The sequence below is a fragment of the Giraffa tippelskirchi genome, chromosome 1, assembly GCF_054371585.1.
Source record: "Giraffa tippelskirchi isolate mGirTip1 chromosome 1, T2T-mGirTip1v1.2.pri, whole genome shotgun sequence".
In the NCBI taxonomy this organism is placed as follows: Eukaryota; Metazoa; Chordata; class Mammalia; order Artiodactyla; family Giraffidae; genus Giraffa; species Giraffa tippelskirchi.
This window is the reverse complement of record NC_137275.1, coordinates 118,967,702-118,995,665: the sequence shown is the minus strand read 5'-3', so window position 1 is coordinate 118,995,665 and position 27,964 is coordinate 118,967,702. Positions and strand designations below refer to the sequence as shown.

Below are 27,964 nucleotides of genomic sequence, written 5' to 3'. Positions count from 1 at the left end.
GAAGCTCTGCCTGTTTTCAATGCAAAAGGAAAAATTCCCTTCTAACATCTTAACCTGAGCAAAGGACAGTCCTTGATCTTCTATAGATGTTTATCTGTGTCCAGTTATCTCACTGAAAGGAAAAGAGTGACATTGTTTTCTTGGTCATGGATGCTTACCTGTTATGCATACATTTTCCTGAGTTGTCCCCAGCTGCTTGGATTGGCAAGAACAAAAATTAGTTCAGGTTCTTTTGCATAATCTAGATGGAGACATAACCAGCAAACAGATTGATGACTTAATGTCACCAGGCTTTGGAAAACTGATATAAAGAGTTACCTGGTTTGTGCTTGACCTGTTGAGAAAGTTATTGAGAGTGAAGACAAAGTTTGAAGGAAAGCCCATAGTGGAAGGGAAAAATAGATTGAAATCAGCGATCTCCAGTCAGCTTTATAATCAGTGGCTAAAGAAAGGGAAGTCTTTGTTAAAAGGAAGATTTCCCCACCCCCCACCCCAGGAGTAGGGAGACCCAATAAGGGGAGAAAGTAGGTAGAAGGAAGTTTCTTCATCTGTGATCTTGAGAAAATTTGTCTACTTCATGATTTTGTCTGCTACTGGGACCTGGGAATTGGCCCTGAAAATGCTTAGTTTAAGGTCACCTTAGGGATGGTCTTCCAGTTGTCCTGGGAGTGCTGCCAATTTGGGTCAGAGCTGGTGGGGCTTGTGTGAATCCAGGAGGATGGCAGTGCAAATGGTTAGCAGTTTATAAGGACTGACCCAGCACCATAACAATGCTTTCTTTCTTTTAGCTTAATGTACATCCAGTCTTCTGGTCAAAGGGGATAACAAGGCTTGCCAGTCAGTGGATGCCACACCCTTTTTTACCTGTTGATAGTCTCCAAATATGCTGGTTAGTTCCTGTAGAGTAATTCATGGTATCAGATTTCTTACTTAAGTTCCTAGAGTGTTCACTCAATCAGAAATGGAAGATTTAGAGATGCCATTAGGCAGAGGGCAACCAAATGCTGTTTCAAAAGGGTTAATTCACAACCTCTATTTGGAGTATGCTGGATTTTTATAAGAGCCCGAAGTAGTGCCTCTGGCCATTAGGTCCAGTTTCTTGATAAACTTTTCCTAAAGTCCTTCTGATGTCTACATTTTTGTGTTGTTTGCCCCAAGGATTGGGGATGGTGCAGGGGTTAGAATTTTAATGAGTACCCCAAGGTTTTTACAAGCTTTGATTTGTAATTTGTTTGTAATGTGTTTCTACTGTAAAATGAATTCCTTGTTCTGAGTCAGTCCATAAAGGAATACTGAAACAAGAAATAATCTAGGTACTAATTTCTTCACCACTGTGTCGGTGTTGGCATGTCCAGTTGGGTAGCATTTAGTTCATCTGTTACCATGTACACGCTAAACCCCTGGGAATAGCCTAAAGCTGGAAGAAAAACTATGGAATCCATTTGGTGTCCTGCAAGGGGCCGTGTGGTACAGGAGAGTATTTCTTTACCTGCAATTTGGTATCAAGGTTGCATGTCACTGACTGGACGCTGCTCACTCCAGGGCTGCTGCTGTTGTTGAGAAGTCCTGGCACTTCTAACATAAGCCAGCAGAAGGTAAGAATTCTGCCAGTCTCCCAGATTTCTGCCTGTAGTATCCAGTCAAATGAGAACGGTAAGGGTATCTCCTTGTCTTTTTCCCTTTCTAAATTTCGATTAGCAAGAGAAAACATTTCTGTGAACCATTTTGGGGATTCTAGTGACTCTGGAGTCTTCTCTTAAGAGTACTCTTGTTTTCTATTTCTAATGTCGATAGAAAAAGAAAAGCTTAAAACACAATCTGTCTACACCCCAGCACCCTCAGAGGGTACATTTTTCCCTTTCTGAGGAACGGTACACCATAAAATGACAAGATCAACTGATTCTCAGTGGGACCCCAGATCTAACAATTAAGCTTACAGTAGAGAATCAGAAACTGGATTTCTTAATTGACACTGGCACAACTTTGCTATCCATTTAGAGGGTTTTTCTCTGCCTGTCACCCTTGATTCTATCCAAGCGGCCAAATTCTCTGGGTAATTGGTTTCATTGCCCACATCTCAGGCAGTGAGATGATTTCATGCCCACCTCAGTATCCTTAGGACTTCCATTTCTTTTATTTCTTTTCCATCATTACTACTTTACATACCTATCATAGTTTTCTTTGAGAGTTGTACAGTCATCAAAATTAATTGCTGTTTGTTGCAACTTCTCTTTATCTTCACCTTGGCCTTTAATCTGGCTCTACCTCACTCAGCAAGCCTGGTACCCAGCAAACACCCTTTGCTTCAGCCAGATTGCTTTCATCTTATTCCTCATGGAGACCTTTTCTCTCTTGGCCTTTGGGCTGTGATGCATGTTGCTTTCATTAAACTGAAATGTTTCCCCACCTACCCTAATCCTCCCCCTCCTTTTTCAGTTCAAATGTCAACTTTAAAAAGCTTTTCTCACTACAATTCGTGTCATCTCTCCATTCTCAGTATTTTTAACACCAGTGACAAAAAGTTAACATTTAACTCATCTCCAACTGCTTTATGTGCCATGCTTTCTTCAGTGAAGTATTTGTCCCATGTTTTTTTGACTTTCTTCTGTGTTAGTTACCCTCTACATTCTGTAACAGCCACCCGTTGATGAGGCTGTCTGTTGATCATTTTTCAAAATTTATCTACCTCAGCTCAAAAAACATGGAAATTTTCCTTACATATTGTTTGGTGCATTGACTAGCTTTGTAGCACAATTTTATGTAAATTATCCCTCCTATCAGAGTGTTAAGTATTCTTTAGGAGGGAGACTGTACCTTTACCATCTTTGCAGCCTCAATAGTCCTTCAGACAATACCTTGAATGTGGAAGAAATTAAGTGTTTATTCAGTTATATTTTGTCTTCTGCAACCACTGATAGAATCTTGGTCAAAAAATGTAATTGAATTCTCTCTTTTATAGCCTAATAGTACAATGATACCACAGAGATCTACCACTACTGCTTTACTGCTCTTGGTGGGGGGTACTTTCCTAGGTTTTTCTCAAGTACCAGTGATGGATACGTACTAACCCACTCCCTCATTTTGAATTTCATGTCTTTTATGTCGATGAATATTTCTTAAATGCCTACTTTGTGTCAGGTACTGTCTGAGAAACCAGAGGAGATACAGATGCAATAGTCATCCAGTTCATTAAAAGTACTGATTGAGGACATCTCACAGATAAGGGATATTCAAACATTCTTGGCCCAGAGCCTTGGGGTTCTGCATCATGGTGGGGTGTTAGGAAGGCTAAGCAGGACTGACTGTGAATAAAGTGCTTACCCTCTTCCCCCAATCTACTCACATATACACAGACTTCAACCTTCAGCACTCAGTTATTTTATTTTTTGTGTTTATTTTATATTTTGGGATTTCATATAAGATTAGATTTCAAAATAAAGATGGCATTTTGCTGCATTTTGAAGTTTAAAAGCAACTTCAATATAGCCAAGCTTCATTGGTAGGCATAGATGACAAAGATGTTGAAACCCACTGACTTGAAGTCTCATTATGCTAACCTATAGAGAAATCAACCTATTTTTGTTTTATTGAAAGATACTGAAGGGATGGTTATAAAGGTGTAGATTGAAAGGTTAGTCAATACATGACGTGTCTTCTCTCATAAAAATTATATAATCTTCCAAGAGTAGATGTGACAGTATTGACATAGGTGTGAACTAGAATAACAGTGTTAAGCACGTAGAGGTCAAGATGATAACTGCTATATATAAAAGATTAACCTGAATTACACTTATTTTATAAGTGTGAGAAATGTCAACATGTTAACAGCAGTTAACTCTCGGAGATGGAATGACAGGTCATTTTACTCATTGTGGCTTTTCCACAAAGTTGGGAAGAACATTTTTTGAAATAAGTTATGAAACAAACACGAAATAGTCTAGGTCAGAATGATTACTTAACTATTTCTACCACCTGATCACAAGCACTTGGCACCTAAGTGTCAAAAGAGTGTAATGATTTCTAACTGTTTTGCACACTGTGTCTCACGGAGCTCCATATTTCCTCAGGCAAGACCGAGGAGCCGCCATGAAGCGGAGGAGAGAGGCGTGAGGAGTGAGGCTGCAGGCCTCTGCCAGGGAAGCTCGGCTTTCATGCTCATATCTGTAAACATGTTCTCTGAGAAAACAGAGTTAGTTTTTTCCGCCTGGTGAGAGGTCTGTCAAAAAATCACCTTGGGAGAGCCATGTTCAAAATGGTGGAGTAGGCAGCTCCATGCCCCTGTCCCTTCACAGAAACAATGAAAAAGAAGCAGAAACTATTTGAAGCAAGTTTGTCAGAACTGTGAGAAATAGTCAAAGATTTCCAGAAACTAAGCAAATTGAGTCAAAATGTGTGAGAAGACTCGAACATAATTGAACGAATAGATCTAACATAACTGTTGAAAATTTCAATACTCTTCTTTCAGTAATGAGCAAAAAATCTGATCTAGATAGAAGATCAATAAGAAAACAGAAGACTTGGAGATAAAATCAAATACTGTATGATATCACTTATATGTGGAATCTGAAAAAAAAAAACAAACCACAAACTAATTAGTGAATATAACAAAGAAACAGATTCTCAGGTCTCTAGACAAACTAGTGGTTACCAACAGGGAGAGGAAAGTGGGGAGGGGCAAGTTAGGGGTAGGAGAATAAGAGGGACAAACTACTATGTATAAAGTAAATAAGCTACAAGGATATATTGCACAACACAGGGAATATAGACAATATTTTATAAATCGACTATAACCTTTAAAAAGTGTGAGTCACTGTGTTGTACATTTGAATCTTATATAGTACATCACCTGTGCCTCAGTTAGAAAAAAGAAAACAGAGGAAGGACACTATAAACTGATGAGACGTAATAGATATGTATACAATACACAAAAGATGCAGAATATACTACATCAGTTGTTAACCCAGGGAGATTAAAATAAAGAGTATTGACTTTAGAAACTGGGAAGAATGAAGTTCATAAAGTGTTCAGCGTTGCTACCTCATAAAATAATCCTCCATGGATTCTTGCTCAGAATGAATGAAGAAGCTGTTGCTTGTTTCGTGACACTCATTCAATTGCATTACTCTGCATTTTCCTAACCTGGTAGCATCAAGCCCTCATAGAATGTGCTGGTTCTGTGCACACCCCAGAAACTCTCTAAATGTAGCTCCAGGGCCATTTGAGACTATAGTGAGTCTAAAGGGTCCAAGGATCCAAACCCAGTGCTCTTACTCTGCCTGTTATCTTATAAAACTTAACTGAAACAACTCATGTCCTCACTTCATTTGGGTCGTTGTTCAAACATCACCTACTCAGGTTACTTTCCTGGTAACCCTATTTAAAATTGTACTCATATCCCCGCACCTTTTTAAAATTATACTTACTCCTCATCCCTCTTTCTGGCCTTGTTTTCTCCTTAGCATTTACACCATCTAATGTACGTTACATTTTACCTTTTTCTCTTATGTTATCTGTATCCTCCTTCATGGAAACAGGGACTTTTTTTTGTCTGTTTTGTTCACTGTTCTAACACCTAGATCAACACCTGCATCTAATAAGCATTCAATAAATATTTGTTGAATAGTATTTTGAAAGAGAATTTACTGATAAAACCATATTAAATAAAATTGAGTTTAGACTTTAGAACAGGAGTGCTTGGGTTCAAATTCTGGTTCAGCGACTTACTAGTTGTTGACCTTTGGCTAACTTATATAATTTTTCTTTGCCTCATCTACCTAATGTGTAAAATGAAAATAGTATTACTAGTTCTTATAGTATAGAGAAGTTGTGAGGATTAGTATGAGTCGATTTTTTTTAAAAACTTTCTATTTTTTATTGGGGTATACAGCCGATTAACAAACAACCCTGCGATAGTTTCAGGTGAACGTGAAGGGACCCAGCGACACATACACATATAGCCATTCTCCGCCAGACTCCTCTCCTGTCCTGGCTGCCACATAACATTGAGCAGAGTTCCCTGTGCTATACAGTAGGACCTTGTTGATTATCCATTTTAAATATAGTGGTGTGTGCATGTCAGTCCCAGCCAAACTCCGTAACTATCCCTTCCCTGCATCCTGACCCCCCTCCCAGTCCCCCAGCAACCATGAGTTCATTCTCTAAGTCTGTGAGTCTCTTTCTCTTTTGTAAGTAAGTTCATTTGTGTCATTTCTCTTTAGATTCCATATATAGAGGATATCATAGGATATTTCTCCTTCTCTGTCTGACTTTACTCAGTATGACACAGTATGAGTTGATTTTTGTGAAGCATTTTGAACAGCGTCTGGCACGTTGTAAACACTGTGTTACCTTGTAGTGGTAGTAAGAGTTGCATTGAAGTACATTTGAATGAGTGCTATGTTTTATTGATAAAACGTTCACTTACTTAAATTTACAATTTTCTCTTTGAATTTAGAGCCAGTTTGTATTTTGAAAATTTTGTAGACCTTGGGGAAGTGGCCTTTACATGTACAGTTAGAGGTGACAATGAGGATGAGAAAATGTCAAATGTTAATCAGGCCTCGTTAGAGTGCAGGAAAGGGCGTATAATCAGAGAACCTAGCAAAAGTAGACCAAGGGAAAATATAATTCAGGGTATCATACGTTTCTGTGAGAACCTACACTACTTCTTTGTAATGCTTATCACTATTGGGGTTACTTGTTCAATGTCAGTCTTCAACCTGTAGATGGTACATTTCTGAGCTGGATTCAAATCTCCTTGGGAACCAAATAGATCTGTCTTGTTTATATCTAAAACTCATATGTGTCACATGGTAGGTGCTTAATTCATATTTAAGAAATATGTACTCTTTGCCAACCATGACCCAAGGAGGCTATAGTAAACAAGTTATAGTTTTATTCACCATAAGCAAGAATTCATTATTTCCATCTCTAAGAACCTATTACTTCACCTTCTTTTCTTCCATCTAGGTTCTGTTTACTAGAACTCACTATGATTCCTTTTACCTCATCTCCTCTGTTTTTTTGTCTTTCCTCTATGCCTTTCTACTTTGGCCCATTGTCTAGGAGGAGGAAATTTTCTTCTACTCATTTTGGTTATGGCTGGACTGAGAATTAAATTGACATGGGATAGGTTAGTAAGAGAAAGTCAAACAGAAATTAAATAACTTGCATACATAGAAGAGGGCTTCCCTGGTGGCTCAGATGGTAAAGAACCTGCCTGCGATGCAGGAGGTCCAGGTTCGATCCCTGGGTCAGAAAGATCCCCTGGAGAAGGGAATGGCTACCCAGTCCAGTATTCTTGCCTGGAGAATTCCATGGACTGAGGAGCTTAGTGGGCTACAGTTCATGGGGTCGCAAAGAGTCGGACGCAACTGAGTGACTGACACTTTCACTTTTTAATACCTAGGAAAATGGAGTAACTTGCCAAAATGGCCAAAACCTTCACCTTAAATACCATCTTCAGTGAGAGAGAAAAGAGGATGCTGGAACTTAAAAGGGGAGTAAGACAATTCTCATGAAGATGAAAAAGCAAATGTTTGATAAACATATGTTTGCTGGCCTACACAGAGAAAATGAGACATTGAGTGGCCTCTGATCTCTAGGTCCCACTGAATTTCCCCCATCACACCTAGCCCATATTCTTCGCAGATATTCCTGGTGATACCTCTATTTTGGGAATAAGCCCTTTATTTAAATATTTTGGACAGCCAGGAGGAAAGTAGAAAGACTTTCTAAGTCTTCTGTTTGTTAAAAATTATCAACCTAAATTAATCATTATGCCAAAGAGATATATTTTGGGGATGGCAAACTTGGTTCCCCTCCACCATCCATTGTTACTAGCTGGTGACTTTCTTGTGTGTTTAAGGCAGATTCCTAAGAATGAGACCCTAACTGGTTTAACTAGTTAGAATTACTGGTCTTAGACAAAGTTCTCATAGACTGTTCTCAAGTATATAGATTGACTGCTCTTGGAGCAAGTGGCCTAACCTGTTATGACCCAGGTAGGGTTGATCTAGTTCAGAATAAGGTTATCTGTGTACAGGAACAGCTAAGGCTGTTTCCTTCAGTAGAGATTCTGTGTGTAAGGACTCAGAATACTGAATGGGAAAGGCTGGCTTGCTTAGGCTGAGACTGTTCAGCATGTTCCATTTATTCACTCATTTGCGGTTATTAATGTTTACTATGTGTTAAAGCGATATAGTGGGGGTAGGGGTGTAGATATAAGACTCTATATCTTAATGACCCTAATGGAGCTCACAGACTAAAGGAGACAGACAAGCAAACTGAATACAGAAAAATGGTATGATATTAGTGAGCATGTCATGCTGTGGGAGCACAGGGTAAATGCTTAGTGGCGACTGGAAGTGTGAGATAAGCCCCATCCGCACTCAGGTATTTCTGCCCTAAGGATGTATTAAAGAGAAGTTCAGTGCCACATTTATATCCTTTGATATCCCTGTTATCTTGAGGTCTTGTTTAAAAAAATTATCCAAAACAAAACCAGAAATGGCATTAAGTAAAGACTCCTCTCCCTAAAGGACTCTATTGTTTTTGAGTTGAGAGAGGGTATTGTTGTTCGGCTCTCAGATATTTTCTCCAGTCAGTGCAGTGAGTACATCTGAATTGTTTGAAAAGAACCAGTTACACTACCTGTAATCTGAGGGATGTGGCCTTAAAACTGGTTGGAGATCCTGGGAGGACTTCCTTGCCCTTCTTTAGATGTCTTCCAGTCTTCTCCCTTCACAGGGGTCCTAACCACTAATCACTGGACGAATATTTCAGTTCCCTCTTTTCTTCCTGGTAATCTAGAAGGGAGGACTTCGGTAACCCTTTAATCTAGTGGAGTTCTCAGTGGGGATGCTTATGGATGAGAGAAGCCCCCTGAAACACTGTGACTGTTGATTTGCTCCAGGCTGCTAACTTTCTTCATCTTCTGTCGCTGCGTTGCCTACTCTTCTTTTCCAGTCAATTGTTCAGTAATGCCTGTTCCAGCCGGTAGCCTGAACGTGGGTCATTGGGCCTGAATGTCACCCTGCATATTAGCACAGACTGAATGAAAGCGTAACCCTAACCCCTAAATGACCATCCAGTTTTGAAGATGATGATATTCTGGGTATTCTGATTCAGACCCAGGATTAACCTGAGAATTTGAATCAGTTTGATGACATTCTTAATGACCAGTGGTGTTCATCATTGAATACTTGCTACTGGTACTTTTTAAAAATTTTAAAAATCATTTCTTGTTGAACAGATGAAAGCAGCCTTAGGGAATTGTTCAGGAAAACAGAAGAGGGGTCTTCATATTACTTCTGATTATTTTGGAAGTTGAAATTGAGGAAAGCATTTAATAATTATTACAAACTACACAGTACAGTATGTCATTTTTTTCTGGAACACTCTGTAGGTACTGAAATGCGAAGACCTTACATTGGAAATCTTTGAAAGAATTCATGTCATTGGCCACTGGATGGCACTCTTGTGCTATAGTTTAGAGGAACCAAGAAGCAGAAGGTAAAGAAACATTTCAGAGTACAGTTTACCCTTAAACAACACAGGTTTGAACTACATGGATTTACTTATACATGGAATTTTTTTCAATAAATACATACTATGTATGATTGGTTGGTTGAGCTTGTGGAGCAATATGTATGCAGGGCCGACTGTAAAGTAATACTTGAATTTTCAACTAGGAGGTGGGTGGCACCTCTAACCCCTACTGTTGTTCACGGGTCAGCTGTACTTGGAAAAGTTCATCCATCATCACCCTTCTCTCTTGATCCCCTCAAAACCCCCTCCCACTTCTCTTCTGCCCCAAACAACTATCTCACCCACCAGGGGTGTCTTGCTGCCAGTCTCTAATTAATGACAGAAAAATATCTTACTTATTCATACTCATCTCCTAGGAACAGGACTGACAACATAATTTGCAAGGCTCACTATAAAATGAAAATGCAGGTCTCGTTCAAACTGTATTGAGCATTTTGAGACTGTTGCAGCAGAGTGTTCAATGACGCACCCAGCCTTCCTGGGCCTGCACACGTCACACAGCCATGAAGCCAGCCAGGCTTCAGAATTTAGAAGACGTCTTCCTCTCACCACCCCACTCTCTGTGCTTGCAACACGTCCCTGTGATGCATACCAGGGGGGCTATTTAAGGTAGAGTCCCTGACTGCTTTTCAGAAACAGGATCTCAAGACTGTCTCTCGTTCAAACTGTATTGAGCATTTTGAGACTGTTGCAGCAGAGTGTTCGATGACGCACCCAGCCTTCCTGGGCCTGCACACGTCACACAGCCATGAAGCCAGCCAGGCTTCAGAATTTAGAAGACGTCTTCCTCTCACCACCCCACTCTCTGTGCTTGCAACACGTCCCTGTGATGCATACCAGGGGGGCTATTTAAGGTAGAGTCCCTGACTGCTTTTCAGAAACAGGATCTCAAGACTGTATCTTAGCACTAGTGGTGTAGTTAGCTTATTTTAAAGATGATTGAACTAAATTCCAAAGAGATGGAATGACTGGCCCAAAGTTCTCATCTAGTTGTCACAGCTTGAACCAGAACTAAGAGTTCTCATCTACCAGCCAGGGGCCATCTACCACACAGGCCTCGTGATGGCTATGTTAAGAAAAGAATTCTCTTGTCTCCTCCAGCCAGACTTTGCTCTGTTTTCTCTACAAGAGAAGGGCACAGGACATGTTACTTGGTAACATTTATTGTGTACCAACTATGTGCTGAGCACTCTGCTAGATATTTTGTATATAATACCTCAGTTGATACCACATCAGAAAATCATTGCTACTTTTCCCTGTTTTTCAAGTGAGAAAAATGAAGGCTCAGAACTTGAATTTTAGTCAGTAATGGGAAAGATAAGAGTTTGGGTAAGTCTATGTGATTCTAAAACCCATTCCCTTTTTGCCACATCATTCCTGAGTTCTAGGAGGGCTGAGTCAGCCTCTATTTCCTGAACATTGGTCTCATTTTTTATAACCTCTGGATGACCTTGGGGACTCTTACAAGGTAATCTGTGTTCTTCAAATTTACAGGCCTGCTCCTGCCTTAAGGTCTTTGTTCTGGGATATTTCCTCCACTTGAAACATTCTTCCCCTAGATAGTCCATGAAAAGGAAAACATGTCAGATAGGTAATAAGGGGATCTGATCACCTAGGGTCTTATAGGCCATTTTAGGACATTGGCTTTTTCTGTAAAAGAAATGGGAGACATTGCAGTATTGTGTGCAGAGGAGTGACCTCATCTGATTTTGATTTTTAAAGGATAATTCTGACTGCTGTGTTGAAAAAGGCTTTTTAGGGATTATTATAGTAATCAAGGAAAAGATTAGTGGTGACCAAGGTGATAGCAATGGAAGCGACGGGAAGTGGTTAGCTTCTGGATTTATGTATGTATGTGTTAAAATTAACCTTTTGTTATGGAAAATGTCAAATACATACAGAAGTAGGGAGATAAGTTTAATGAATTGCCGTGTTCCTACTAGGTACCCAATGGACCTGTCAAGTGTCAGCATGTCAGATAAGTAATAAGGGGATTGTTTTAAACAGCTGCAACAATTGTCAACTTGTGACCAACCTCATTTCTTCTATACTACTCCCCACTACCTCCCCAATCCTAGATTGGGGAGGAAGCAGTTTGAAGGGAACCCCAAATGGCATATTCCATGTGTAAATTTTCAGCTTTTACCACCCAGCTGCTCCTGTAATAACTGCTCCCATATTCTGCAGTTTACCCTGCGGCTCTTGCTTGCACATAGCTTCTCGTACTCATGGTTTTTACTTCCTGTCTGCCCTCTTTGTCCTCTTGAAACCTTTTTCCTTCTACCAGTCATTGTGTATTTCTGAAATTCATTCTAGGTTCAGTTTGTTGTTGTTCATTCTGCAGAGTTCATAAACTGGCCAGACCGTGCTAGAGAGGCTGCTGTTGGGTCAGACACCATCTCTTGGTCCTTTCCTTTGGCATGATATCAAGGTCAGTTTCCCAGAGAGAGGTTATAGCAATGGCAATCACTTAGCAAACAATACGCTGCTCTCCAGTACTAATAAATAGTAGAGATTTAGTGCTAAGAAAGGATATAAATTATTAAAAAAGTAAAAAGTGAGCCTGCAGTGAGGCTATAAATAGATAGGTGCCTAACCACTTAATTGCCGTTATTTTACAGTCTGACCTGACTCCTTGGGAGTGCTATTCTTGGGTGCCACGAAGGAATTAAGGGTTTTTTTTTTCCTTTAAGATATATTTCTTTGTAATAGGCTGAGTAATAGCATAGATGATAATGTACTAAGAGTCAAGACCTACATTTAATTCCTGTGTTCCTTATGGACTCTCTGCAACATTAGACAAGCTAATAAACTTCTCTGTACCATAGATTTTCCACTGTCAGATGAGATTAATACCTGCCCTTTTCCTACTTCACATATGTAGACAAGATCCAAGAGGTAGAAGCACTTTGAACCTTTATTTCTAGAAAGTGTGTGAAAAATCTAAGTAATTACTGTTTTCAATATGAAGATTTTAATAAAATTATAAAATGAACAGTGGATTTAAGTTCTTATTTTTGTAAAAGATTACATTATTTAATCTGTTCATCTTCACAACATGTACACAAACATTTTTCTTTCTACTTGTAATGTATCTGCCACGTTTATGTACAACTTAGAACAGTACCTGGAACTTGGTAAGAACTATATAAATGTTAGCTGTTACCTTCATCAATGTGAAAAATAGTCAAAATAAAAGTCCATAGTGCCAAATGCTTAAAAAATGTACCACCTCTGTGCCCTGTATACACACCTACCTAAAATGCAATTGGTTGAACTACATAAAGTAGTATATAATGTGAGTATATGAGTGAAATAAAACTTTGGGGGCCCTGCAAAACTGTCAGTGTATGTGTTTATGAATAAAAGGGTCGGGGTGACACTTGAAGATGACACTTTTGGTGCCTGATAGCCCACTTGTTGTCAAAGACTGGTTAGTGTACCTGCTGCATCAGAATCACTTGGGAGTTCTCTAAAATCCCTGGTTCGGTTTTCAGAGATTCTGATCTAATAGCATAATGGTAGAGATTGAGCATGCAAACAGTTCTTAAGTTTCTCAGATGATCCTGATGCTTACCCAGGTCTGGGACTCACTGGCAATGTGGAAAAGTAAAATGCACTTCTTTACCTTTGCACATCATTTGTTTCCTATTATTTTATTCAGAGTGGTATATATGTATGGAGAAATACACAAATCTACAGCCAGAGAAGAAGATGGAGGATCTCTATGAAAATCAGAATAGTGATTATCTCTGGCTTATGGGTTTATGGAAATATTTATTTTGCATTTGCTTTTCTTAGTTCTAAACTTTCTGGTTAAATATATATTATTTTTATAATAAATGTTACTAAGGAAAATATTTATAACCAGTAAAAGATTATAAAGACCCTCATGCAATATATGTCTTTAATTTACCAAATGTGGGGGAAAACCCAAAACAGTCTATTAATGCATATGTCAGATAGCTTTTTTTTTTAAAGAGAGACTACTTTTAAAACAATGTGGGAACAATATTTATTCATATGTTTTTAAAAATGTCACATTCTTTTACAACACCAGTAAATGTACATCTTAGAAAATGTAAAACAAGTTAAATCCTAATTAGCTTTTACGTGTTTTTCTTTGGCGAGACTGGAAATACAAGGAGTTGTCCAATCCTTGTAAAAGATCTAATCAATCAGCAACTTCATACCAGATGAGGAGAGGAAAGCATTTCTGGTTCAGTATAGATTTTCTGTCTAATCTGTGTTCTGGGCAGTGCTCCAGGAACAGTGCTCATTCCTTCTTGAAAATCCTCTTGGCTTCCACACCTTCATATGTATAAGTCTGAAAGGTGTTCACAAACATAGAAGAATTTGCCGTTAAGATTAAAGGCTCAATTAAGAAAAATAGTAGTAGTATTTAGCTTCAAAATGTATTTTTTTGTTGTACTTGATAGCCACATTTTATACAGATAGAGGATACATTCATTTAAAAATATGTTTTGGTGTGTAGTCACATTTTCAGTTAAAATAGGCTCAATGTGTTGACATATGTAGGTTCTCTTCAAATAGGCATCAGAAAATACCTATATTTTAAAACTCAGTAAGATTTATGAGAAAAGTAATAGACTTTATTGATGATTTAACTTAGCAACCCCCCAGATAAAAATCATTGCTATCTAATTATTTTTGTCTTTGGAAAATAACTCACCTGGACCATTTCGCCACCTATAATTTCTCGGACAGTATTTAGTTCATTTCCGTTGTCCAACCGTTTAAATTTTCCGACAAGTTTATCTCCCTCCAGGGCCCAAGCCCCCTGTGTAAGATTTCAAAATAATAATAATAATAAAACATTTTTAAGGGTCTTACATGAGTCAGGCACTGTTCTGAGGCCTACAGATCTACTTCTTCAAACTTCACTGTAACCCTATGAAGTAAATATGTTTATCTCCATTGCATGGATGAAAAAACTGAAATACAGTAATTAAAGTCACAAAGCCAAGCTTGCACCTGGGTTACCGGGGCTCTAGAGTACGTGCTGGGAACCATCTCGCCCCATAGTTTCCAAATGCTGAATTGTAAGGCAGATAATTGGGACTTCTCTTTACTAAGTCTTTCACATTAAAAAGAGTGTTCTAAGTTTAGTCATGGTTCATATTAGTTTCACAGAGAAGTTAACAAGCTTGTGCTTGTTTTAATTTATGTAATTGTAGTAACAGTTAAAACACAACCATAATTGGTAAAATATTTGACAGCTTGTCATTGCAAACATGTTTAATTTAACCAGAAAAGTTCTAAGTGGAAACAAGTTTTTTTAAAACTCAGTTGAAAAATGTGACCTTGTTTTGTATCTTAAAATTTTATATCTTAAATAGTAAAAAGTGAATTCCCAGTGACCTACATTGTAACATTGGACCTTTCTATTTGGTCACACATTCATTCACTAATTTATTCATTTATTTTATCATTTCAATTACATGTATATTATATTTAAGTTAGATAACTCTAGAAGCTTTTATTGCTGTCAGGTATGTTGAAAACACCGACATTTTCTTAATGAATAGGTGTATACTCAGTCATTCAAAGGATATTTTCTAATTCTTGTTACTTAATCCAGGTTCTTTACAGATACGTATGAAAATCAGAACATTATTTTTAAATACTCTGCTAACTTGTATGATGTTTAATATGGATAAACTCCATTGACTGCTTCAGTAAATGAAGGAGACCTACATTCATTAAGCCATCCAGTGGAAGAAAACAGAGATTATTTTTGTAGTATGCAGAAAAATCAGGAATGCTTTGCTTATAAAAAATTTCTTACACTGAGTTCAGTTCCATCTGCGAGGCTGTAATTAAAAGTGACACCAAGCTCAAAAATAATTTCAATGCTTCGAAAAGTGCTTGATTCTTTGACTGTGAATTTATTTCCTTCTTGTGTAATTATCAGTTTTAAATTATCATGAGCTGCAAGCTTCCTTTTCACCACATTAATACCTGCAAAGGGAAAGAGATTGGAGGAAATAAAGTCAAAATGCCATGGGAAGTGCTACTTTTCGAAGTTCTGTTTTAACTAGTTAATTAACCAGTTAATATTTTGTGGGTGAAGAGGAATACCTGATCATATTGCCTTTGCACTAGAGTATTCAGATTGCTTCTGTAGAAAAAGTTCAAGCTCAATCATATCAAACTATTTTTCTAAAACTTAAAAAATTTAAGTGAAGCATAGAATTGTAGAATCTTAGAACTGAGTAATTTTTAAAACAATTATAAATATTTTTTTTCAATGTTAAGTAAGTCAAATTCCAGGGATATCAAATGAAGGGTTAAGAAAGTACATATATTTATAAGGATATACCACTTTAATTCCACATGTATGGTACACTTTCTTTTTTAATGTCCTTTTGCTTTCCATGGCTTTAAAATTTTGAATTTCATTATTCTCTTTGCTTTTTGTGGTATTTCTGTCATAGAAATGAGAAAATTACCAAATATTACAGTCAAATTTATTATAAGAATCTACAAATTCCATAAATTTGAACTTGGAATCCCTAAACTACAAGATATAATTGATGCAGATTTTTATTTTTAGGGAATGACAAATATTTTTGCCCATAGTGTTCAGTGTATGGGCTGCCAGAGTATTGGTGTAGATATTAAAATCTGTTAAATTAAAACTTCTGTAGAAACCACATGCTGTCATAAGATTATTCCAAAAGTGCTGTAAGTCAGAGGAAGAGAATTAAGTCTCATTTATTTTCATTGCTTTATTATATGGCCTTTGCTTTTCCATCCCCTAGAATTTAATATTTTAAAGTATGAAAGTTATCATTATGCTCTGCCATATTTTACTTTCTAAACAAACAAAAAACTATCAATTTTCTGTCACCAGTTAACATAAATGAAACATATCTGGATGTTTTTTGTGATTTAAAGAATAGTACCCAAGAATCTTTTCTTCCACTGGTAAGAGTGTATTCTTTCTAATGTAAGAAGTGAGAATGTGGTTTTCTCTACTCTGAACCATCACCCATTCTTGATCCTCACCAGCACAACAGATGCCATTGCCTAAGCCTTGAAGTTTAGAAGGAGTTAAAGATATCTGTGAAAAACAAGAACAAGCCGTCAAAGTATTAAGCACTTACCCATTTTTTCCATGAACTTTTCATAGTTCTCATTTCGGTCTACCTTCCAAGTACCATCAAACGCCATGGTCTCCAGTTAATTCAGCCTCTGAGCAATCAGAGATGCAGGTCTGTCCTTAGGAGAGAATTTATTCTATTTCTTATCTTAGAACCAGCTTCATATTGTGATGTGGAAGTTTAAAGTTCAAGAGGTCACTTGACTTCATTAATGCCAAACCTTCTAGTTTCTATAAATTTCTTAGCTCCCCTTCTGAAATTCAACCGTAATAAACATGATAAGCATACATAGTCTATCTTAAACTATGACTTATGGGTACAATTATTTCAAGAGTTAGAATGCATACTGTATGAAGATAGTTTTTCTGCTTGCAAGATCAAAGTGCACACTTTGTTGAATGTAGCATAATTTAGAGCATATATCAAATAGGTTCTGGAAAATGAGACTATTAATGACCTATCCCTTTTTTATAATAGCAATTACCTTGTAACTAATGTAAGACTTCATGACCAAATACAGCTGAAAAGTTGATGTTAATAGGATATTGAGACTGGAATTTTATTTATTTTTCTAATATGTCCTTTTGCATTGTGCTTTTGGGTTTCCAGGACTTTTGGTAAATATCTTGGCACCTGGTGCAGTACATGACACACAATAGGGACCCATTATATTTTTGTTTTGGTCTTAAATGCTGGTAGGCCACTGAGGAAAATTTCAACAGGTAGAAACGTGGATGGATGTCATGAAAACTCCCATAAGTGAAAGAATCTTTAGACATCTGCCACGTGCAGAAAAAACAAAAGCCAGATGTCAGCTGTGCCATTAACTAAAACTATTCCTATATTTACTTTCCCATTACTCAAACTACTTTGATATTTGGTTAAGAAAATCCTTGTTTTTCTACTGTCTATTAGAAAGTCACCTAAAGTGTGTTTATTTAGTTAGGTTTTTTTTAATTAGTTTATTTATTTTTTAACTTTACAATATTGTATTTGTTTTGCCATACATTGACATGAATCCACCATGGGTGTATATCTGTTCCGCTTCCAGAACCCCTCTCCCACCTCCCTCCCCATCCCATCCCTCCGGGTCATCCCGGTGCACCAGCCCCAAGCACCCTGTATCATGCGTCGAACCTGGACTGGCGATTCGTTTCACATATGGTAATTTACATGACACATACTAGTGATTAACTTGGGACCAGGTAGGACTTGGATTTGCCTGTTAAGATCAGCATAATGCTTTAGCTCCCTTTGGAAATACAACTTGCCTCTCTGTGATCTCGCAGTGACTGAAATAAAAGTGCCAGACTCCGGAAGGTGGGGAGGAAGAAGCTAGAATGGCTTCTTACCATTGTTCACCTAGCAGTGCCCTTTATCTCATGGCTGCCTGAGCTTCCCAGGAAGAGCAGAATAAGACTCATGCAGACCTGCTAACAAGTGGCCATGTTAAACTTTCATCTTCGATTTATCAGTAGCAGTAACCTAATTTAAAATCAGTTAGGAATCCCTGTTATCTCTATAGCGTGGAATCATTTGGCAGAAACTAATCCAATATTGTAGAGCAATTGTCCTTCAAAAATAAATAAATAAAAATAAAAAAATGATTAGACTGAATTTTTAACATTCCATATTTACCTGAAGCTTCCAAACTCTGTATCTCCCATTTCTTACCGCTTACCTGGATCCCATCTAGAAAAGGTTGTACTGAACCAATGACCAGTTTCCCTTACAGACCTCTCATACTGATGATACACTTGGGCCAGTCAGCTGAGGGCCGATTCAGTCCTTTATTTTCTTCTTTGATAATACTAGAAGATTTAGGGTCCTGCTCTTGCAGCTTGGGAAAGTGGGTGGGCTAGAGTTGCTTGGTGAGGAGGGGTGGGGGCGGGTGGTACTGATGCTATAGAGGTAGAGTTGTACTCTCTATATGGACTCCACAGTCCACATCAGCCACTGAGTTGTGTGGAAGTAGTGGAAATCAGCAGAAGCTCCTGTTCATCCCTGTCCCATTCCTCCAAGAGAAAGTACAAACCACACTCCTTCACGTGGTTTCTGAAGCCCCTTCTTATATCTTGGGTCTCCTGTTGTTCCTTACTGTGTACTCTAAGATTTAATATATCGAACTTCTTGCAGTCCTCAGTCTTGCGAATGTGCCTGCTTTCTGTCGCTGCAGGTCACAACTTGGTCACTGAGTGCTCCAGGAAACATGTCCTGAGCCACAAAGATTGGGTCAGGTGAGTCTACTTCTTTCAAGTGCAGTGACTTTCTAAGAGTCTCAACATAGCTCATAAGAGACAAAAGCAGTTGATGCCTGACCATCATTTGTATCATCATGGAGTACAGAGAGCGATATCATGATGAGGGACAATATGATGCTTCAAGCTCGTTTACAAGGAATGGCTTTCTAGAGATCACAGAAACCCTTTTACCCTATTGTAAAGCCAAAGGGAAAGTTTTTCTATTTTTTGAAATATATATCACTTATGGGAAATAGCATTTTCAGAATTTCTGCACCCTGCTTTTCAGTGCTAAGTTATTTAACTTTTACATGTCAGAGAAAGGGAGTGGTCTCTATGAGGGCCCTGTAAGAGAAGGATTTGAGGGACAGATGTAAGGAGCAACAGAAAAGTCTTAAGGCTACTGTCCAGTTCCTAGCAGTGAATGGGGAATGCGGGAGAATTCTGAAGTTTGCCTACAGAGTTTACTTCATTCTGTTTTAACCATAAGCTTCTAAATTTTAGAAATACTAAGATCTTTTAAATTGTGTTTTAGGATTTTGTGCATGAGATTTCTGGCTGATTTTCTTCCAAAAAAGGCTATAGAGTTATAGCAGTGTACAGGGAGGTATCTACCAAATAATGGTGAGAGCTACCTGCTAATTGTCATTAATAACAGGGCAGCCATTTTATAGGATCCACATGTGTTGGTTGAAGTTGCATGAAGGATTTATGACTTCATCTTCTGCCTTATTATTATTATTTTTAATATTTATGTATCTGGCTGTGCCAGGTCTTAGTTGCGGCATGCTGCATCATTAGCTGCAGCATGCAGGGTCTTTAGTTGTGGCGTGTGGGGTCAAGTTCCCTGTCCAGGGATCAAACCCAGGCCCCCTGTATTGGGAGCATGAAATCTTAACCCCTGGACCACCAGGGAAGTCTCTGCCTTATCTTTTTTAATCTGAGTCTGTTCACCCAAATAACGAGTCTCCCTCCATCAGTTTGAATGAGAGATTGCTCATTTCCCATGCCCCTCATACCACAGTCAGAGGAAGATGGGTTTGCATTATCTCAGCTCCCCATTCCCACATCCATTATGTTTCTGCCGTTTTTTTTTCTTTTTTAGTTCTACCAGTTTATTGCTACTAACCCATCTCCCTCTACCCTCATGCATGGGTGCTCAGTCATGTAACCTCATGGACTACAGCCTGTCAGGCTCCTGTGTCCATGGACTTTTCCAGGCAAGAATACTGGAGTGGGTTGCCATTTCCTTCCCCTTTAAGGAAATCTTTTCCTTTGAGACTATTTCCATTTGGCTGTCACCTTCTAGCCTACTTCATCATCATTATCTACCATCTAACCCATCAATCATTATCTACTGCCTGTCCCCATTTATCGTTATTATCTACCATCTATCACGGAAAATCATGGCACCAGGCTCACCATCATCTCATTGTCCCAGTGTGTCTTGCCATCATGCTGGGTGAGCTCAAAGTCCATGTGGATAAGATACTTGTCACTCTGGCCTCATGGTGTGTTAATCTCCTAACCTCTAATAGTCTTTAGCTTTACTACACTTTATCCTACATCCAGGGCTACAACCTGATTTGTCACTACTAGAGACTTTCCTTCTGTGAAATTTAACATGCCGCTCTGTGTCCACAGATTTTCATCTGCTTTACTCCTTCATTTTCTTCATACCATCAGTTCTTAGCTTGACGGGAACTTCAGTCAGTTATTTCCTCCATTTTCCCCAAAGTTTGGAGTCCCCTCCTGGTTTGTTTACATTCTCTGTCCAATCGATACATGTTGCCAATAAAATACTTCCTTTGCTGTCCCAAGTGCTATTACACATGCATGGTTTCTAGTTGCGGCTGAATCATACCCTGCCTGGCAAGACTTTTGTATACCCCAAAACAAAAAATAAAACGACACGCAATACTCTCAATTTATGTGTTCTCATTTTCAGTATTACCTGTTACTACTTTATTTACTTCTTTCTATAAATTCTTCACCCACCTATTCATTCAACATATATTGGAATTCTCATTATGACCTAGGCACTGGGCTAAATTACAGAGATAGAATGATGAACACATGCAGTTTCAGTCAAGAGAAAGCAAGGCTTGAAATTAGAATAATTTGGTACCTGCAAAGGTTTTTTTTCCTATCTGTATGTCTTCGTTTTATATTTATTTGGCTGAGGTGGTATCTTTTCTTCTTCACATTATGATAATCCAGTTTCTCTCATCTTAAGAAATGGAAAGAACTCTCCTTGGATTCTATTGGCATTTCTATAACCTGCTCAATCTTTTTCCTTCCTCCTTATAGCCAGTCTTCTTGAAAAGTGATCTGTACTGTCTCCATATTATTACCTTATATTAGAGCCTCAGTCTACTGCAGTGGAGCTTTCATATCCACCTCTCCACTGAAACTACACACTAAGCTCGTTGATGAATTATTTTGCTGCCAAATCCAATACACTTGCCTTGGCCCTTATTTTATGTCATTACAGCATTCTAGACCATGGACTCTTCCCTTTTTGAAGTTTCTCCTTTTCTTCTCTTGACTTTATTCTTTCTTCATATTCCTCTTCTCTAAATGTCCTTTTCGGGCTCTTTCATGGGCAGCTCTTCCTCAACCAACATTTTATATTTTGAAGTTGTGTCTTAGGATCTCTTTGTTTTTGCCATTCCTATGTCTTCAATTTCCATCTGTGTGACTAAAATTTTAAGATACAGCCCAGATCTCTCTCCTACCAAGTACCTATTCCTTACCAAGTTGCCCTATTTGCAAGTTCAATTGGTGCCTCAAACCCCACAAGCTGGAAAGGACCTTAACATTACACTCAGCCTTGTTCTCTCTCGCAGGTCCTGTATCAGTGAATGGTGCCATCATCCTTAGAATCATTCTAAAGCCTTTCCTCTCCTTTATCCCTTCTTTTTTATTCCCAGATAATTACCATTTTCCACCCAGATAACTGCAATACTCTCCTAAATGATTTTCCCCTCTCTGGTCTTCCAGAATCTAATTTGTGCAGAGAATATCTTTATAAAATGCAAATTTGACTGCATCTTGTCCTTCCCTGTTAACATTCAGTGATACCCTATTGCTGTCAGCATAAAGTTCCAAATTCCTTACCTCTCCTGCATCCCCTGTTACTCTTCCTTCACAAGGTGCTGTCATCTCTCTTTGCATATCTTCTTTCCTCTGCTTGGAAATCCCACTCCTCACACCATGCGCTTCCTGCCTAACATCCACTCAGCCTTTGGGAATTGGCCCAGTGTCACCTCTCCAATAGGCCTGGCTTACCTACATCCTTCCTCTTTGCCTGGGCTAACTTTTCTTCATATCAGTATCATCATATATCACCATAACTCTTTTACTTTACATTTATTGTATTGATTGTAATAGTCTGTTAACCTGTTTGTTTCTTCTACACTTCTACTTTTCCATCTGAGATCACCATTATCTTCATTACCTCCACCATAGTTTGGCTCCAGGTAAATAACTGGGAGGGAACACAGCCCTGCCTATCAACAGAAAATTGGTTTGAAGGTTTACTGAGCATGGCCCCGCCCATCAGAACAAGACCCAGTTTCCCCATCAGTCAGTCTCTCCCATCAGGAAGCTTGCATAAGCCTCTTATCCTTCTCCATCAGAGGGCAGACAGACTGAAAACCACAATCACAAAAAACTAAACAATCTAGTCACATGGACCACAGACTTGTCTAATTCAATGAAACTATGAGCTATGCCGTGTAGGGCCATGCAAGACAGATGGGTCATGGTGGAGAGTTCTGATCAAACATGGTCCACTGGAGAAGGGAATGGCAAACCACTTCAGTATTCTTGCCATGAGAACCCCATGAAGAGTATGAAAAAGCAAAAAGATAGGACACTGAAAGATGAACTCCCCAGGTCCGTAGGTGCCCAATATGCTCCTGGAGATCAGTGGAGAAATAACTCCAGAAAGAGTGAAGAAATGGAGCCAAAGAAAAACAACACCCAGTTGTTTATGTGCCTGTTGATGGAAGTAAAGTCTGATGCTGTAAAGAGCAATACTGCATACGAACCTGGAAGGTTAAGTCCATGAATCAAGGCAAATTGGAAATGGACAAACAGGAGATGGCAAGAGTGGACGTCGACATTTTAGGAATTAGTGAACTAAAATGGACTGGAATGGATGAATTTAACTCAGATGACCATTACATCTACTACTGTGGGCAAGAATCCCTTAGAAGAAATGGAGTAGCCATCATAATCAACAAGAGTCCCAAATGAAGTACTCGGATGCAATCTCAAACATGACAGAATGATCTCTGTTCGTTTCCAAGGCAGACCATTCAATATCACAGTAATCCAAGTTTATACCTCGACCAGTAACGATGAAGAAGCTAAAGTTGATTGGTTCTATGAAGACCTACAAGACCTTTTAGAACTAACACCCAAAAAAGCTGTCCTTTTCATTATAGGGGACTGGAATGCAAAAGTAGGAAATCAAGAAATACCTGGAGTAGCAGGCAAATTTGGCCTTGGAGTACAGAATGAAGCAGGGCAAAGGCTAATAGAGTTTTGCCAGGAGAATGCACTGGTTATAGCAAACACCCTCTTCCAACAACACAAGAGAAGACTCTACCCATGAATATCACCAGATGGTCAATACTGAAATCAGATTGATTATATTCTTTGCAGCCAAAGATGCAGAAGCTCTATACAGTCGGCAAAAACAATACTGGGAACTGACTGTGGCTCAGATCAGTTCAGTTCAGTTCAGTTGTTCCGTCGTTTCTGACTCTTTGTGACCCCATGGACTGCAGTATTCCAGGCCTCCCTGTCCATCACCAACTCTTGGAGTTTACCCAAACTCATGTCCGTTGAGTCGATGATGCCATCCAACCATCTCATCTTCTGTCATCCCCTTCTCCTCCTCCCTTCAATGTTTCCCAGCATCTGGGTCTTTTCAGATATGTCAGCTCTTTGCATCAGGTGGCCAAAGTATTGGAGTTTCAGCTTCAGCATCAGTCCTTCCAATGAATATTCAGGACTGATTTCCTTTGGGATGGACTGTTTGGATCTCCTTGCAGTCCAAGGGACTCTCAAGAGTCTTCTCCAACACCACAGTTCAAAAGCATCAATTCTTTGGCGCTCAGCTTTCTTTATAGTCCAACTCTCACATCCATACATGACTGCAGGAAAAACCATAGCTTTGACTAGACAGACCTTTGTGGCAAAGTAATGTCTCTGCTTTTTAATATGCTGTCTAGGTTGGTCATAACTTTTCTTCCAAGGAGCAAGCGTCTTTTAATTTCATGGCTGCAGTCACTATCTTCATTGATTTTGGAGCCCCCCAAAATAAAAGTCTGTCACTGTTTCCATTGTTTCTCCATCAGTTTGCCATGAAGTGATGGGACCAGATGGCATGATCTTAGTTTTCTGAATGTTGAATTTTAAGCCAACTTTTTCACTCTGCTCGTTCACTTTCATCAAGAGGCTCTTTAGTTCTTCTTCACTTTCTGCCATAAGTGTGGTGTCATCTGCATATCTGAGGTTATTGATATTTCTCCTGGCAATCCTGATTACAGCTTGTACTTCATCCAGCCCAGCATTTCTCATGATATACTCTGCATATAAGTTAAATAAGCAGGGTGACAATATACAGCCTTGACATACTCCTTTTCCTATTTGGAACCAGTCTGTTGTTCCATGTCTACTTCTAACTGTTGCTTCCTGAGCTACATACAGATTTCTTTCTTTTTTTTTTAAAATAAATTTATTTATTTTAGTTGGAGGCTAATTACTTTACAATATTGTAGTAGTTTTTGCCATACATTGACATGAATCAGCCATGGGTTTACATGTGTTCCCCTTCCTGGACCCCCCTCCCACCTCCCCCCCCATCCCATCCCTCTGGGTCATCCCATTGCCCCAGTCCTGAGCATTTGTCTCATGCATCGAACATGGAATGGTGTTCTGTTTCACATATGATAATATACGTGTTTCAATGCTACTCTCCCAGAACGTCCCACCCTCACCTTCTCCCTCAGAGTCCATTAGACTGTTCTATGCATCTCTGTCTCTTATTCTGTCTCGCATATAGGGTTATCATTACCATCTTTCAAATTCCATATATATACATTGGTATACTGTATTGGTGTTTTTCTTTCTGGCTTACTTCACTCTGTATAATGGGTTCCAGTTTCATCCATCTCAATAGAACCAATTCAAATGTATTTTTTTAATGGCTGAGTAATATTCCATTGTGTATTCCATACAGATTTCTTAAGAGTCAGGTCAGGTGGTCTGGTATTCCCATCTCTTTCAGAATTTTCCACAGTTTATTGTGATCCACACTGTCAAAGGCTTTGGTATAGTCAATAAAGCAGAAATAGATAATTTTCTTGCTTTTTTGATGATCCAGTGGATGTTGGCAATTTGATCTCTGGTTCCTCTGCCTTTTCTAAAACTAGCTTGAACATCTGGAAGTTCACAGCTCACATACTGCTGAAGCCTGGCTTGGAAAATTTTGAGCATTACTTTACTAGCGTGTGAGATGAGTGCAATTGTGCGATAGTTTGAGCATTCTCATTGCATTGCCTTTCTTTGGGATTGGAATGAAAACTGACCTTTTCCCGTCCTGCGATCACTGCTGAGTTTTCGAAATTTGCTGACATGAGTGCAGCACTTTCACAGCATCATCTTTTAGGATTTGAAATAGCTCACCTGGAATTCCATCACCTCCACTAGCTTTGTTCATAGTGATGCTTCCTAAGGCCCACTTGACTTCACATTCCAGGATGTCTGGCTCTAGGTGAGTGATCACACCATCATGATTATCTGGGTCATGAAGATCTTTTTTGTACAGTTCATCTGTGTATTCTTGCCACCTCTTTTTAATATCTTCTGCTTCCATTAGGTCCCTACCATTTCTGTCCTTTATTGTGCCCATCTTTGCATGAAATGTTCCCTTGGTATCTCTAATTTTCTTGAAGAGATCTCTAATCTTTCCCATTCTGTTGTTTGCCTCTATTTCTTTGCATTGATCACTGAGGAAGACTTTCTTATCTCTCCTTGCTATTCTTTGGAACTCAGCATTCAAATGGGTATATCTTTCCTTTTCTCCTTTGCTTCTTGCTTCTCTTGTTTTCACAGCTATTTGTAAAGCCTCCTCAGACAGCCAGTTTGTATTTGTTTTTCTTGGGGATGGTCTTGATTCCTTTCTCCTGTACAATGTCACGAACCTCCATCCATAGTTCATCAGGCTCTCTGTCTATCAGATCTAGTCCCTTAAATTTATTTCTCATTTCCACTGTATAATCGTGGCTCAGATCATCAACTCCTTATTGCCAAATTCAGACTTAAATTGAAGAAAGTAGGGAAAACCACTAGACCATTCAGGTATGACCTAAGTCAAATTCCTTATGATTATACAGTGGAAGTGAGAATAGATTTAAGGGATTAGATCTGATAGAGTGCCTGAAGAACTATAGACGGAGGTTTGTGACGTTGTACAGAAGGCAGGGATCAAGGCCATCCCAACAAAAAGAAAGCAAAAAGACAAAAGGGTTGTCTGAGGAGGCCTTACAGATAGCTGTGAAAAGAAGAGAAGGGAAAGGCAAGGGAGAAAAGGAAAGACGTACTCATTTGAGTGCAGAGTTCCAAAGGGTAGCAAGGAGAGATAAGAAAGCCTTCCTCTGTGATCAATGCAAAGAAATAGAGGAAAACAATAGAAAGGGAAAGAGTAGAGATCTCTTCAAGAAAATTAGAGAAACCGAGGGAACATTCCATGCAAAGATAGGCCCAATAAAGGACAGAAATGGTATGGACCTAACGGAAGCAGAATGTATTAAGAAGAGATGGCAAGAATACACAGAAGAACCATAACAAAAAAGATCTTCATGACCCAGATAATCGTGATGGTGTGATCACTCACCGAGAGCCAGACATTCTGGAATGTGAAGTCAAGTGGACCTTAGGAAGCATCACTACAGACAAAGCTAGTGGAAGTGATGGGATTCCAGTTGAGCTATTTCAAATCCTAAAAGATGATGCTGTGAAAGTGCTGCACTCAATATGCCAGCAAATTTTGAAAACTCAGCAGTGATCACAGAAAGGCAATGCCAAAGAATGCTCAAACCTACCACACAATTGCCCTTATCTCACACACTAGTAAAGTAATGGTCAAAATTCTCCAAGCCAGGCTTCAACAATACATGAACCATGAACTTCCAGATGTTCAAGCTAGTTTTAGAAAAGGCAGAGGAACCAGAGATCAAATTGCCAACATCTGTTGGATCATCAAAAAAATAAGACGGTTCCAGAAAAACATCTATTTCTGCTTTATTGACTATACCAAAGCCTTTTACTGTGTGGATCACAATAAACTGTGGAAAATTATGAAAGAGAAGGGAATACCAGACCACCCGTCCTGCCTCTTGAGAAATCTGTATGCAGGTCAGGAAGCAACAGTTAGAACTAGACATGGAAGAACAGACTGATTCCAAATAGGAAGAGGAGTATGTCAAGGCTGTATATTGTCACCCTGCTTATTTAACTTATATGCGTAGTATATCATGAAAAACAATGGGCTGGATGAAGTACAAGCTGGAATCATGATTGCTGGGAGAAATATCAATTTTCATCAAGAGCCTCTTGATTAAAATGAAAGAGGAGAGTGAATAAGTTAGCTTAAAACTCAGCATTCAGAAAACTAAGTTCTTGGCATCTGGTCCCATCAGTTCATGGCAAATAGATGGAGAAACAGTGGAAAGAGTAGCAGACTTTATTTTTGGGGGGGCTCCAAAATCACTGCAGATGGTGATTGCAGCCATGAAATTAAAAGACGCTTGCTCCTTGGAAGAAAAGTTATGACCAACCTAGACAGCATATTAAAAAGCAGAGATATTACTTTGCTGAGAAAGGTCCATCTAGTCAAAGCTATGATTTTTCCAGTAGTCAATATGGATGTGAGTGTTGGCCTATAAAGAAAGCTGAGAGCTGAAGAATTCATAGTTTTGAACTATGGTGTTGGAGAAGACTCTTGAGAGTCCCTTGGACTGCAAGGAGATC

At 38.9% G+C, this 27,964-nt stretch overlaps 1 protein-coding gene and 1 long non-coding RNA gene across 2 annotated transcripts in view; one reads left to right on the top strand and one right to left on the bottom strand.

The window, feature by feature from the left end:
- The window catches only part of LOC145515838 (uncharacterized), a 90,273-nt gene that overhangs the window by 2,831 nt on the left and 59,478 nt on the right, over positions 1–27,964 (top strand). The window contains exon 3 of the long non-coding RNA XR_014061044.1: positions 18,853–18,913. This is a non-coding gene — a long non-coding RNA (uncharacterized LOC145515838). The remainder of the gene's footprint in view (positions 1–18,852; positions 18,914–27,964) is intronic.
- On the bottom strand, positions 13,826–16,746 carry FABP2 (fatty acid binding protein 2). Its single transcript, XM_081493282.1, has 4 exons — positions 16,680–16,746; positions 15,359–15,531; positions 14,243–14,350; positions 13,826–13,876 (listed from the first exon to the last, which is right to left on the bottom strand). The coding sequence occupies exons 1-4, from the start codon at positions 16,744–16,746 to the stop codon at positions 13,826–13,828; spliced, it is 399 nt and encodes a 132-aa protein (XP_081349408.1).

Excerpts from the sequence above, each read along its gene's own strand:
- FABP2 (XM_081493282.1), bottom strand. The coding sequence starts at position 16,746 with ATGGCGTTTGATGGTACTTGGAAGGTAGACCGAAATGAGAACTATGAA. Across the intron at positions 15,532-16,679 it reads AAAGTTCATGGAAAAAATGG|GTATTAATGTGGTGAAAAGG; the intron begins GTAAGTGCTTAA and ends TTCCCTTTGCAG. Across the intron at positions 14,351-15,358 it reads CAGATGGAACTGAACTCAGT|GGGGCTTGGGCCCTGGAGGG; the intron begins GTAAGAAATTTT and ends AATCTTACACAG.